Below are 15,199 nucleotides of genomic sequence, written 5' to 3' on the forward strand. Positions count from 1 at the left end.
AATCTAATCTAAAGCTTGGATTTGTATACCAGGCCATCACCCAAAAGGAGCTTGACTCGGTTAACAAGTAGCTGTAACATAAAGGAACCATGAAAAGTAAAATAGTAAAAGTAAAAACTCAGATTGGTAATGTTAAAGTCAGAAAAAGACAGACTATAAGACCATAAAATTGACACCAAACCTTTTTTATTTCAAAATAAGGCAAACATTAAACAATTCAAGTACTTCAAATACAAACTTGTTCACAAAAGAGCCCGCACTGGCTGATATGTCCCTGCCTCAAATTTTCATGTAGGACAGATATAATATAAAATATAGGAGTGCACATCCCAATAATTTTCCAACACTGACAACAGCTGATGAACGAGCATCATGTTTAAGGAAAGAGTGTGCACTATTCACAAAGAGCCCCTTTTACAAAGCTGCTACCATATCACACTATTTCCTCACCAATACCATGGGCCACCTTAAACTCTGCTCTCCAACTCAACAGTAGCAGTCCTGGAGCTCTTAATGAGACAGCTGTTTTTGTGCAGTTTCCTGCTCTGTGCATAGGCCCATCCCTCGAGCAGCCCTCAGCATTTCCTCACCAATTTCTCTGTAAGCTGATATAATTCCACAGAGAGGCTAGTTCCTAAGGATCTTATCATCCCATTTTTATAGGCTTAAATTTTTGCTAAAAGTTTGTATCAAAAGCAAGAACATAGCTGCATTGCTTGTAATTTCAGTACAAAATAAAAATTCTAATGCAAAAGGCATAAGAGTCTTGAACCAGTGAGTTATTCTCATTTGCTCACGAGTTTGTAGTGGAATCATCTATCTTTATCCCTCAGGTCTGCCTTGGAAGAGCTTGCAATCTAATTTGGACATCTTAGGGTCGAGGAGATTCTGGTAGAGGAAATGATACAATGGGTATAGGTATCTAACAGTAAAGAGTGGGAGTTAAGAGTTGAAAGCAGTTTCAAAAAAGTGGACTTTTAGCTTTGATTTGAATACTGCTAGAAACGGAGCATGACGTATTGATTCAGACAGCCTGTTCCAGGAATATGGCGCAGCAAGAAAGAAGGGACAGAGTCTGGAGTTGGCAGTAGATGAGAAGGGTACAGAGAAGAGGTACTTACCCAATGAATAGAGTTCACGGGGGGGGGGGAGCATAGGGGGGAGATAGGTGAGGAGAGATATTGGGGGGGGTTACAGAGTGAATGCACTTGTAAGTCAGTAAGAGGAGTTTGAACTGTATTCGGAAATGGATGGGGAGCCAATGAAGTGACTTGAGGAGAGGGGCAATGTGAGAATAGCAGCTCTCAAGGAACATGAGTCGTGCAGCAGCATTTTGAATGGACTGAAGGGGTGAGAGACAGATGCGCGGGATGCCTGATAGAAGTAAATTGCAGTATTCTAAGCATGAGGTGATGAGAGCGTGGATAAGGGTTTTGGTAGTGTGTTCAGAGAGGAGAGGTTGGATTTTAGTAATATTATAGAGGAGGAAGTGACAGGTTTTAGCTGTTTGTTGGATCTGAGCAGAGAAGGAGAGAGAAGAAGGTGTCTTTTTTTGATCTGCTCTAATTTGAATTTTTTTATTTTTGAGCTTTTGTCTGAACTGAAGCTTGTGGTCCAGAGGTCCCCAGTGCTACTGAAGTACCGGTAGCTCTGCCTAGGAGAAGATACATACTCTCTGATCAGAAGTCTATAGCCGGGAGGGCAACACTTTATAGGGCACATTCCTGGCCAACCTGCCCTAACAAATTGGTAGCTCGGGGATGATTCCCCTGGGAGCAAGGCTCACTCCTGGATGTTACTTGAGCTTGAGTGCAGGCTGTGTGGCCCTTTGCCCACCCACCCCCTTCCCAAAGATGTATGAGGAACTGCAGAGTTTTGGGGTCTCAGGCTCCTTCATGGTCTGACTGACAGCCCAAAGAAATAAGCATTTGGATTGACATTTCATGCTTTCTTGAGGCAGCATTCTTCTCCATTGTCCAGCTGCAGTTTTAAGTGAAGCAGGCTCAGCAGCAGCACAAATGTGAGTACAGGCTATTGTAGACTATTGGAGACATCAGGGTGGTTCACAGATTGAAGTTTTTTTGGTTTCTCGGTCTGGTATTTGTGTCCCCCCACTTCAAAAAAACCCTTTGCTGAATTTTCTGTGCTTTAGCTCTCCTGGGCCATTTTTTGGTGCTAAAACACTGCCGTAGCAGCCATCTTGGATTTCCTGATTTTGTTTTAAAAGCTTCTATCTACCTTAAAGCACTTCAGTTTTGCTTAAAATTATTCTAGATAGACTCCTTACGCTGTTTAAATGTGGATTCATGCCAGATTCGAGCTGGATGACCGGCTGAGGATCGTCCATGTTCCACGTGTCACAAGTTTCATGTTTTTTAAAATTTGATGCAAACGCTTATAATAATATTTCAAAGCAAATTACAAATCTACTAGAATCGCCAGGGTATGTATTGGATCTTCCCAGAGCTCATGGATAAGCTCCCAGATTGGTTGAAGTTGGAATGGCAACTTTTGTTTCCTCTCAGGCTCTCCCATGTTCTTGGTATTAAAATGTCTAGAGTGTATAAAGAAAACAGAATATTAATAGATACATGGAAAACTATAAGATATGTCAATAATTTAACACCTATTCCAATACAAAAATCTACAATTCAAACTATATGGCTGAACTCCAAGATTCAAATTGGTAGGTTTAAGGTCGTCTGGAAGTATTGAATTATAGCAAGTATACGTATTTTAGATGATGTTATATCTAATGGTAAACTGCTTGATTTTTCACAGTTGCAACAAAAATTTGGACTTGATAAATCACAAAGTTATAGATGGTTGCAACTGAAGCAGGCCATTCAGGCAGAGTTCCCTGAATGGAAAAATCTTAATAATCAATATAGTTTAGAATTCTTGTGCTTTCAGGCGGACTTTCTGGGACACCAAGCCACACAGTGGTATAAATTAATATCTGAATATATGAATAAAAAACCAAAGACTGGTCTTAGATGCATTTGGAGCATTGAGATTAAGCATCAAATTACTGCGTCTCAATGGCCACGAATTTGGTCTTGGAGGATATAAGAACATAAGAAGTTGCCTCCGCTGAGTCAGACCAGAGGTCCATCCTGCCCAGCGGACCGCTCTCGCGGCGGCCCATGAGGCCTAATTGCCTGAACAGTGTCCCTGACTAATTTTGTAACTGCCTCTAATCCTATCCCTATTACCTACCTCTACTCCTATCTGTACCCCTCAATCCCTTTGTCCTCCAGGTACCTGTCCAGACCCTCTTTGAAGCCCTGTAGCGTGCTCCTGCTTATCACATCCTCCGGTAGCGCGTTCCATGAATCCACCACCCTCTGAGTGAAAAAGAACTTCCTGGCGTTTGTTCTAAACCTTTCCCCTTTCAATTTCTCTGAGTGCCCCCTTGTACTTGTGGTTCCCCGTAATTTGAAAAATCTGTCCCTGTCTACCCTTTCTATGCCCTTCATGATCTTGAAGGTTTCTATCATGTCTCCTCTAAGTCTCCGCTTTTCCAGGGAGAAAAGCCCCAGCTTCTTCAGTCTGTCAGTATATGAGAGGTCTTCCATACCCTTTATTAGCTTAGTTGCTCTTTTCTGGACTTTCTCAAGTACCGCCATATCCTTCTTGAGGAACGGCGACCAGTACTGGACACAGTACTCCAGGTGCGGGCGCACCATTCCACGATACAGTGGCAGGATGACTTCCTTCGTCCTGGTCGTGATACCCTTCTTAATGATGCCCAACATTCTGTTTGCCTTCCTTGAGGCTGTGGCGCACTGCGCCGACGCCTTCAATGATGTGTCTACCATCACTCCCAGGTCTCTTTCAAGGTTACTCACCCCTAGCGGTGATCCCCCCATTTTGTAAGTGAACATCGGGTTCTTTTTCCCTACATGCATGACCTTGCATTTCCCTATGTTGAAGCTCATTTGCCACTTTTTGGCCCACTCTTCCAGCGCTGTCGGATCTTTTTGGAGATTTTTGCAATCTTCCTTGCTTTCAACCCTGCTGTATAATTTGGTGTCATCCGCAAATTTAATAACCTCACATTTTGTTCCTGCTTCTAGGTCGTTAATAAATATATTGAACAGGAGTGGTCCCAGCACCGACCCCTGCGGAACTCCGCTCGTGACCCATTGGCAGTCTGAGTAATGGCCCTTTATTCCAACCCTCTGTTTCCTGTCCGCCAGCCAGTTTTTGATCCATCGGTGGACCTCCCCTTGCACCCCGTGGTTCCATAGCTTCCTTAGCAGTCTTTCATGTGGTACCTTGTCGAAGGCTTTTTGGAAGTCAAGGTAAATGATGTCTATAGATTCCCCTTTATCCACCTGGCTGTTCACCCCCTCAAAGAAGTATAATTAGTTAGTGAGGAATGACCTGCCCTTGCAGAAGCCATGCTGGCTCGGCTTTAGCTGCCCAGTGTTTTCGATGTGTTCCCAGATGCAGTCTTTAATCAGCGCTTCCATCATCTTTCCAGGGACCGAGGTCAAGCTCACCGGCCTGTAGTTTCCTGGGTCTCCCCTTGAACCTTTCTTGAAGATGGGCGTGACATTTGCTATTTTCCAGTCTTCCGGAATCTCTCCAGTTTTTAAGGATAGGTTGCATATTTGTCTAAGTGGCTCAGCTATTTCGTTCCTTGAGTACCCTTGGGTGAATGCCGTCCGGATCTGGCGATTTGTCGCTCTTTAGCCTGTCTATCTGCCTGAGGACATCCACTTTGCTTACCTCTAGTTGGACCAGATTTTCATCCTGATCTCCTTTTACGATCTCCTCGGGTTCCGGAATGTTGGTTGTGTCCTCCCTTGTGAAGACTGAAGTGAAGAATTCATTTAGCCTGTCAGCTATCTCCTTTTCCTCTTTTACCACTCCCTTTCTGTCTCCATCATCCAAGGGTCCCACTTCCTCCCTTGCTGGTTGCTTCCCCTTGACGTACCTGAAAAATGATTTGAAGTTTGTTGCTTCCCTCGCCAGTCTCTCTTCATATTCTCTTTTTGCTTTCCTAACCACTCGGTGACATTCCTTTTGGTGTTTTTTGTGCTCCTTTTGGTTGTCCTCTGATTTGTCCTTTTTCCATTTTTTGAATGATGCCTTCTTGTCACTTATCGCCCTTTTTACTGCATTTGTTATCCACACTGGGTTTTTTGTTCTATTTTTTTTGCACCCTTTCCTGAACTTGGGGATGCACAGATTTTGTGCTTCGTGCACCGTGCCCTTGAGTAAGGTCCAGGCTTTTTCTATGAACTCCATCTTCCTTGCGGTGTCGTTGAGTTTCTTTCCCACCATTTTCCTCAAGGCATCATAATTCCCTTTTTTGAAGTTCAGTGCTGTTGTTGTAGTTCTTTTCACCTTTAATGATCCAATTTCTAGCCTGTACTGGATCGTGTTATGATCGCTGTTTCCTAGTGGGGCTAGTACCACCACCTCTTTAGCGGGTCCCCCATGTCCGGTGAAGATTAGATCAAGAATGGCATCTCCCCGTGTTGGTTCCGTGACCAGTTGTTCCATGAAACAGTCCCTCATGACCTCCAGGAATTTGGTCTCCCTCATGCAGTTTGAGTGCCCTATACTCCAGTCTATTCCCGGGTAGTTGAAGTCCCCCATCACCATCACACTTCCACTTTTGCATACCTGCCCCAGTTCAGCCTCCAGATCCTGGTCGATTTCTTCCATTTGTACAGACCCAATTTTATGTCTGCTCCAGTTCCTCCGGATAGCTTAACCCATAGTGATTCCAAGTCATCCGCCCTTGCTGTTGTTTCCATCCTGGTTGAATGTATGGAATCCCTTATATATAGTGCTATTCCTCCACCTTTTTTGTGTGGCTTATCTCTTCTGTAGAAGAGAACCCTGGTAAAGCCACATCCCATTTATTGTCATCAGCCCACCACATTTCTGTGACTCCGATTATGTCTAGGCCCTTTTTGTTGGCTAAGACTTCCAACTCTCCCATTTTAGCCCTTAGGCTCCTAGCATTTGTGTATAGGCAATGTAAGTCCCGGTTGTTTGCCTCTCTTGCTGGTTCCCCTCGTGGTTTGGCGCTCCTAGTGACCCCCTCGTGAGTTGCCAGTCCCCACGCCTCGTCTCAGTCATCCTCCTCCTGTGGTGTGTCTGTTTCATCCTCAGCCTGTTTCCCCATTTTTGGTTGTCCTTTTGGATTCTGTTGATCTCTGTTAGTCCTGTTTGCCAATTTCATTTGTGCCATAGACCCCTGGAAATTGACCTTTGGTCCTTCTTCAAAAAATTCCCACTCAGTCCTGAGCCCTCCTTTACAGTGTCTTTGTTCAATGTCCTTGGCCCTGGGCATCTGCATTGTGTCCTTAGGTCCTTGTCCCAAAATTTCCCACTCAGTCCCGATCCCTTTTTTACAATGTCCTTGCTCAATGTCCTTGGCCCTCACTCCCGAGCCCTCTTTCACAATGTCCTTGCTCAGGATCCTTATTTGATACTTTTGTCCGATGTGTCAGATCGACTGTCGGCTTTTCCCTCTTCCTCAGTTTAAAGCCAAATCTATGGCGCTCTGGACGTTGCGTGCCAGCATCCTTGTTCCAGTCGTGCTCAGGTGCAGTCCGTCACTCCTGTAGAGCTTATTTTTCCCCAAGAAAGTTGTCCAGTTCCGAACAAAAAGGAAACCCTCCTCTTCGCACCATCTCCTGAGCCATCCGTTTATTGCTTGTAGTTCACTCTGTCTCCTTGTGTCCGCTCTCGGTACTGGCAGGATCTCTGAGAAGGCTATCTTCCTTGCCCTCAGTTTCAGTTTCCTCCCCAGGATCCTGAACTGGTCAGTTAGTGCAGTCCTGTTGTAGCTCCTCCTGCTGACGTCGTTGGTTCCCACATGGATTACTACAGCTGTCTCCTCCGTCTCGGCCCCTTCCAGGATCCTCTCAATTCTGTCGATGACGTCCTTCGTTCTTGCCCCTGGGAGACATGTCACTAGTCGGTCCTCTCTCCCTCCAGCTATGTGACTGTCCACTCCTCTCAGTCCGCATCTATGAGGCAAACATGGTTTTTCCTGTTGCATAGAGCATTCTAGACCCCTGTTCGTTTGCAAAAATTAGATTGCTCTAAGTCTAATAAATGTTGGCATTGTAATCTCGAAGCAGGAACTTTAGATCATTTATTGTTCTATTACCCTTTTATTTTGAATTTTTGGAAATCAATATGGGGCCAAGTAAATTGTCTGTTAGAAAATCATGTGGCCTTATCATATGATACAGTTTTATTTGGCATGTCTATGAGGGCAAAGAGCCAAATTTCTATCAATAATAATAAGCTTTTACTTATCCTAACAGGAGTTCCCATACAACAAATAACATTTAATTAGAAGAATTGGAGTAGATTGATTTATAGTTTTTGGTGAAATTCAGTGTGTCATATTTATAAGATGGAAAGAACAATATCTATTCAGAAAGGATATTTCAATAAATTTCAAGATGTGTGGGGGCCATTAACAACTTATTGTAATAAGTAAGAATCATTTTCCCCAAAATAATACAAATGAAAGGAAGGGGAGGGGATAATTTTTGAGTTTTCATTATTTGAATTGAATAGAATGAAGAACCTTGATGTATGTGTTATGTGATATATGAAAGGGGGAAAGGAGAGGGGTGGAGGGGGGTTCTGATTTTTTAAAATATAATATATTGTGAATGGATAGAGTATGAAAGGGGCGGAAGGGTGGGGTTTAAATCTGATTACTTTATGTGCATTTTGATAGAAAATCAAGTGATGTTTTTAATGTTAATTTGTGATATACTTGTTGTAAGTTGTAAAATGAATAAAGATTTATTAAAAAAACCAAAAAACAAATCTACTAAAATCGGGATTTTTTTTTTTTTTTTAATTCTTTATTCATTTTCAAACTTTCCACAAGTGTAACAAAATACAATCAAATACACTTTAATATCACTTACTGTTTCTGATAAAAATGAAGTCATAATAAATACCCTCCTTCCCTCCATAAATATCAATATCATTCAAAATAATCCCACCCTATATTTTAATAAGTAAAAAGGGAAAATAATTATTATAATCAAACCGTGCAATATTTAGTTAATGGGGCTCCCAAACATCAGCAAACTTTTTAAAATATCCTTTCTGAATGGCTAGTGTCTAAAATCAGGATTACAAATAACATTTAATTGTAATTACAATGACATTTAAGGACTGACTACATGTGGAAAGGGGGTTGAACTACAAATATTTTATAGGAAAGTAACAATAAAGGCTCATACACTAGGATACGGATAGAAGGAAAATCTGTATACTAAAAGCAAAGTCTGTGGGGATGCTATCGTTGAATATGAAGCCTAATTATCAAATGCGTCTCTAAATAGAAAAGTTTTCAAAGAGTATGTGGAGGGGCTGAAGCGCTGGGCTTAGCCCCTCTGGACTCTCTAGGGCGTACCAGCCACAGGCGGCTCAGTTTATGGGTCAAAAATCCCTCCCAAAGCCCTCAAGTAGCGACTCAGTGGATTTGGCACTGTGCAGATGCCTCTGGGTCCACGAGGAGACAAGGTGAGTTTTTGCAGGAGTTCTCAGGGCTTCTTGCTCAGACATTTTCTCCGGCTGGTCGGCCAGAGAAAGCAGTCGGGGTCTGAGCAACAGTGGAAAGGCTTCTGGATTTTCAGGCTGTAGACCCCATCTCAGCCAAAAAATCAGGCTTGGGCAGCTATTCCATATATTTCATCATGCCCAAGAAAGACTCAAAAAAGACCAATCTTGGATTTGAAGTTGGTCAATGCAGTGCTGAAGGTGCCCTGATTCTGGATGGAGACTGTGCGTTCAGTCATAGCTTTGGTGGCACTGGTTGAATTTTTGGTCTCTCTAGATTTGGCAGAGGCTTACTTCTGTATTCCCATATTTCTGGCTCACGGGAAGATCCTGAGATTCCATGTACTGGAAAGACATTTACAGTTTTCAGCAATCCCATTTGGTCTGGCAACAGCAGCTTTACTATAGGTGATAGTTGTTGTCACAGTACACCTGTGCAAGACAAGAATCCAGGTGCATCTGAGCTTGAATGACTGGCTGATCAGAGCTCCATCCAAGCATGAGGGAGAGACAGCAGTGACACAAGTTGTCCAACTGTTGCAGGACCTAGGTAGAATCTTCAACTTTTGGAAGAGTCACTTAGAGCCCACACAATCCCTAGAATACCTGGAAATTTTCTTCAACTTGGCAGAAGGCCAAGTTTTTCTGCCACAGCCATACAAACTGAAACTAAGAGCCAGATTTTGGAGATCCAGGCAATGACTACTCCCACAACTTGGCACTATTTGCAGGTGCTGGGGGGTCAATGGTGGTGTCTACAGAGGTTGTCCCATGGGAGAGAGCTCATCAAGATGCATTATTGTCCCACTGGTCTCCACAGCTGGATTCTTTGCAGAACCCGCTGACCAGAACGGCGGAAGCATGTCAAAGTTTGCATTGGTGGCTCCAGTTGGAGTCACAGGAAAAAGGCTTGCTGCTCTGCATATCCTTGTTGCTCTGCATGATACTGACGACAGATGCTAGCCTTTATGATTGGGAGCACATTGCGAGGATTAACCAGTTCAGGGCCACTGATCACCCTTAGAGGAACAACTATTTGAAGCTGCGAGCCATGCATCTGGCCCTACAGATGGAGAATACCCTGTAAGGCAAAATGGTCAGGGTTTTCTCAGACAATGCCACAATGGTGGCCTACATCAACAGGCAGGGAAACACCGACAGTGCTCAGTTGAAATGGGAGGCCCGGTTGTTTTGGTTGGGTGGAAGTCCACCTGCAAGTGCTATCAGCAGTTCACATATTGGGAGTGGACAATGTACAGGCCAACTAGCTCAGCCCACAAACCCTAGACCCTGGCTTTTGACAGCATGGTGCATTGGGAGTCAACAAAAGAGTCTCTTGATTCTTCAGATTCAAGCTTGGAAATGCTGGCATGGACCCTCTAGTACAACAGTGTCTAGAGAAAGGGCTGTTGTATGTCTCCCATCCTACCTCCCCCCCCCCCACACACACACACACACACACACATGGCCCATGGTCGACTGGGTTATTCAAAGAATAGCAAAATATCTGTGCTTAGTAATTCTGGTTGCTCCTGATTGGCTGTGTCAGCTATAGTTTCAAGTTTCTTTATTTTTGATATATGTCTAGACGGTGTACATTATAAAAAAATTATAGAAAACAATTAAAATAAGTAAATAAAAGCAATAATTTATCAGATATTAAAAAAAAATATTGGACAGATCTGGTTCATCTATAGAGGGACAAGTGCCTCAAACTGCCACTGCATCTGACTGCTCTCGCAGTATCCTGTTGCCCTGGAGAATCCAGAAAGCTTTAGGTTAATGGCATGGCTCTTGAGCACATGGCCTTAGTATGAAAGAGCTACTTGAAAGTGGTTATTACTACCCTCTTCAGATCTAAGAAATCAGAGGCTGTCGCAGCCTATACTTTCAACACTGGTGTGCTAAGGAGAATGTGGAGCTGGTGAAGGCTTCAGCGTCGGGAATCCTAGCGTTTCACTAGGATGGTCTTGAGAGGGGTTTGGCTATTGGTTCCCTCAAATTACAATTGTCAAGACTCTTGTGTTTTAGGGCTCAAGTAGAAAAGATTTTCTCGGCTTCTCATCCAGTTGTTACCATATTTTTTTAAAGGATTGTGGCCGCACCTTCTTCAGTGGCAGTTGTGCCTGATGTGGGATCTTAGCTTGGTTTTGCAGGCCCCAGTAAGGATTCGTATGAGCCTTTGCGAGAGGTATCTCTGATGGGTCTTACCATTAAGACGGTTTTTCTAGTAGCTATCGCTTCAGCAAGAAGGGTTTCAGAGCTACAAACTCTGTCATCAGAGGGCCTTTCCTCAGGTTTCCATATGATCTGTTTTTTCTGTCAAAATGGTCTCGGCCTTCCACATAAATCAGGACCTCAGACTACCCGCATTCCTTCCAGCGGGTTCATAAAACCCTCCACAAAGTTTTGGCATTGCTGGATGTTAGGAGAGTTCTTCTTCATTACCTAGAGGTAATGAATGATTTTCGTCCTCACATCATCTTTTTGTGCTAATGAGTCCTAGCCGCCTGGGAAGGATGGTTTTTAAGGCTTCTAATTCCAGATGGATTCACGCAGCTGTTGCTTCAGCTTATATTGGGTGTGGTATGCAACCACCAATTGCTTTGAGAGCAAATTCTATGAGGGCTTCTTCGTGGGTGGAATCCTGGGCAGTGTTGCCTAAGGAAATTTGTAGGGTGACAACATGATCCACCCTTCATACTTTCACAAAATTTTACAGAGTGGAGGTGGCAGTGGCAGTACAAAAGGATGCCACTTTTGGGTCCTCTGTGCTCACAGCATGCTCAACTGCCCTGTCCTAGACTCGGGGACTGTTTTGGTATGTCCCACTGGTTCAAGACTCGTATACCTTTTACCCTAGACAGGAAGATTAGGTTCTTACCTCAATAATTTTTTTTCTAGTAGAAAGAAATATGAGTCTTGAAAGGCCCATCTGATCAGATTTCAGTTAGCCTGCTTGCTGTCTCAGACATGTACATATTTCCAGCTGTTGGTGTCTATTGTCAGACAGATCTGAAGAGTACTGATTTATCTCTGTTTCAGTGAGAAAAGTGAGAGACTTGAGAGCTACATAAGTGTTAGTGCTGGTTGCACTTAGGTAGGTGGCTTGCTCATTTCCACCATGTCTTCAGTTATGATTATATTGGCATTGATTTGTTGCCTTTGACTTGTTGCAGATCAGAACAGAAATGGCTTGGTTGAGGAGTACACTGTATCCCGCCTCCTTGTCTCTCCTCTTTTATAGGAAATGTCAACTGCTTTGATACGAACTGAGGAGCTGGAGCACATCTCAGAGATGTAGGAGGCAGAGCATAAAGAAAAAGATAGAAATGATGCCTTCTACAAACTCGCAAGTAAAGGAGAATAACCTACTGATTCAAGACTCGTATGCCTTTCTACTAGAAAGAATATTAACAAGGTAAGAACCTAATCTTCCCATACAAAGAGTAGCTTCCCCTCTTCCTCCTTAGGACAACTTTTCAATCCCTGGTGTAGGGTGTAGTCAGGGCAGGAACGATGCTTCAGTCATGGCAGCAATTTTGAAAGCAGAGCTGGAATGGCAGGAGTAACTGGGGATTGTTACTGCTCCAACTATGTCTCTACCCATCAGGAATTGTAAGATAGGCCTAGGGGTAGGATAGGGGGAAGAAGGTACTTGGGTGGGGGGAACTGTGAGGAGGGGCAATTCTTATTGGAGGGGGGGAGGGAGATAATTGGGACAAAGCACAAATTTTTGTCCTTCACTGAAAACATGTGAGTCATTTTCAGCCAGAGCCAAAAACATGACCAAAAATTAAAATAACCTTTCAGCTGTAGCCAAATCTGAAACCAGTCAGAAAAAGGACTTTGGGCCACTTTTGGTGCAGTAACCCAAACTGGCATTGAACTATGGTTGGCCTCTAACATAAACGAACCTCCTATGTTTCCTTGTACGTAGTGAAGTATACAAAGCTTTGTCTGTATGGTATTTTTTTTTTTTTAATTCTTTATTCATTTTTAAACTTTCATCAAGTGTACAAAAATTCATAATAAACACAATCTGAGCATTTGAACATCTTATCATTATAACCTATAAATACAAATGTAACCCTCTCCCCACCCTCCCTCAAAGCCCATTATTCATTATAACATAGAAACATAGAAATAGACAGCAGATAAGGGCCCACGGCCCATCCAGTCTGCCCACCTTAATGTCCCTCCCCTACCTTTGATCATATACTTGAAACCCTCCCCCTACCCAATACTAAATGGTGTATAATTAATAGAAAAATGGCATTTAATCATGACAAAAAGATGTTAATGGCTCCCATATTTTAATAAAATTGTTATAATTTCCATTCTGTACCGCTAATGATCTTTCCATTCTATATATGTGACATACTGAATTCCACCAAAAATTAAATTTAAGCCTACTATGATCTAATAACTGGAAAGTAATATGTTGGATGGCAACTCCAGTCAAAATCATTAAAAGTTTATTATTACACGATGATATCTGACTCTTTTTTCTCATAGGCATTCCAAATATCACAGTATCATAAGATTTTCCAATATCACAGTATCATGGTTTTCCAATAAACAATTTATTTGATCCCAGATTGAGTTCCAAAAGGCTAAGATATGTCTGTATGGTATTTGTTTTACTGCTGAATGTGTCTGGAGTCTGGACTAATGTGCTCAATGGAGACATACAGCTTGTACTGTTAAAGCTGTTATGCTTAGCTGGTCTTTAGTATTTGAAATTTTTCTGCATGTATTGTGCACACATTCCTTTACTTGTATTGTATTGCAGTTTTTGTATAATACATACATGGTTTTGATGTGTGTGTTCTTTGGTATTGCAGCTGCTGTTTGTTAGACATCAATTCAAGATTGCTTTCTTCAGTGAGCTGAAACAAGATACACAGAATGCACTAAAGTAAGGGCTGTGACACTTTTTTAACTATGAAATTTCAAAATGTGACATTTGTCATAGACAAACAAGCTGGCATATTTATTATTTATTTAAAATATTTATATTCTGCATTATCGAATCCAGTCCCTTTCGCTGTACATCAGCCATAAAGCTAGAAAAAGCAAATATTTTGCATGAGCAAAGGGGAGAGGAGGGTTTCAAGAGCCAGCACTCTAAGAAGGTAACCTATCAAGTGATCTGCATGAATAACAACTTCCAAATAAAGGGCTCCTTTTACAGAGCCACAGTAGCGATGCTGCCGCGGTAAATGCACCATAAGAATTGAATGGACTACGGTGCATTTATCATGGCAGCATCGCTATTGCAGCTTTGTGAAAGAGAGCTAAAAATATTCCTAAAGTTGCGGGCTTGACTAGGATCATACGGATAGCAAACAGTGGGGGGTCTTTTACTAAGGCGCGCTAGCCGTTTTAGCGCACGCTAAATGCTAACGTGTCCATAGAATTATAATGGGCGCGTTAGAATTTAGCATGCACTAATATTTAGCGTGTGCTAAATCGGCTAGTGTGCCTTAGTAAAAGACCCCCCAGTGCGAGATATACAGATTGAGGATCAGTGATCTAGAGGCAAGCATCCCTATGTTGCTGGCGTTGGGTTTGCTAGCTTTCAGTGGTGGCTTACACATAGCACTCTGCTGAACCACTGCATTTTTAAAAGTGAACTATGGTTATCTTTTTTGTTTGGTAATCACAAAAAAAATACATAGGCCCAGATTCTAAAAATGTTGCTGCCGCCGGCCACAGCTTTAAAAATGGCTACCAATTGTGTGTCAATCACGCGACGGTGTCTTTTGTAGAATTGCAGCTTTCGGAAAGTTAGGCGCTAGATATGTAGGCCAGGGTTTTCAAGGTCTACATTTCTGGCATTTACCTTTTCCGTAAAATGTGCCCACGGAAGCGCTTTATGATGCCTAATGTCATGTCCTATGGTGGCGGTAGGCATCGTAAAGTGCCTTTATTTGCATTTTTAGGCCCAAGTAGGCACCTAGAATTTTTTTATTTTTTTTTAAACCTCTTTTAAATGGCATTTTGCATTTAGGTGCCAATAAGGCACCTACCGATGTCTAAGTTAAGATGCCACTTATAGAATATGGTAGTACAAAAGGAAGTGGGAACGGATAATGAACACTCCACTGAAGATCACTGATGTAAAACCAACTTGTTTATTTCATAAAAGGACACATGCAGAAGCTTTTCAGTGATTTTGGTTACTCTGGCATGTTAGTTGGACAGAGCTTTGTTTTATCCCAGACCTGCCATCTGTGAACTTATACGCTACAGGTTTGGTTTCATTTTTAGTGACTCCTGATGCAGGCGTTCCTCAGACGCTGAAACACAGTGCTGTGTCGGGTCCACAGCTTCTGCTTGTCTTCTTTTATGAAATAAATAAGTTGGTTTTACATCAGTGATCTTCAGTGGAGTGTTCATTGTCCGTTCCCACTTCCTTTTGCACTGTTTTTTACCCGTGGGTTCTCTGTCATGTTGGACTTTTTGGTGTTTTCTTGGACTTATAGAATATGGGCCATAGGACCTGATTTTATAAATGGTGCCTAAGTCTACCACACCTGTTTTCCACCCCTAACCATGCCCCCCGTCTCCCTCCTCTCCTCCCTTCTTCCTCCTTGCTGTTCACAAATCTATGATCAATTTGGAATGTAAC

At 42.6% G+C, this 15,199-nt stretch overlaps 1 protein-coding gene across 1 annotated transcript in view; it reads left to right on the forward strand.

The window, feature by feature from the left end:
• Window positions 1–15,199, forward strand: part of TRAPPC11 (trafficking protein particle complex 11) — a 148,870-nt gene that overhangs the window by 32,147 nt on the left and 101,524 nt on the right. Inside the window, exon 7 of the mRNA XM_033943164.1 lies at window positions 13,410–13,483. Within this exon, the coding sequence (XP_033799055.1) occupies window positions 13,410–13,483 (74 nt within the window). The remainder of the gene's footprint in view (window positions 1–13,409; window positions 13,484–15,199) is intronic.

This window comes from Geotrypetes seraphini, chromosome 1 (assembly GCF_902459505.1).
Source record: "Geotrypetes seraphini chromosome 1, aGeoSer1.1, whole genome shotgun sequence".
NCBI classification, from domain to species: Eukaryota; Metazoa; Chordata; class Amphibia; order Gymnophiona; family Dermophiidae; genus Geotrypetes; species Geotrypetes seraphini.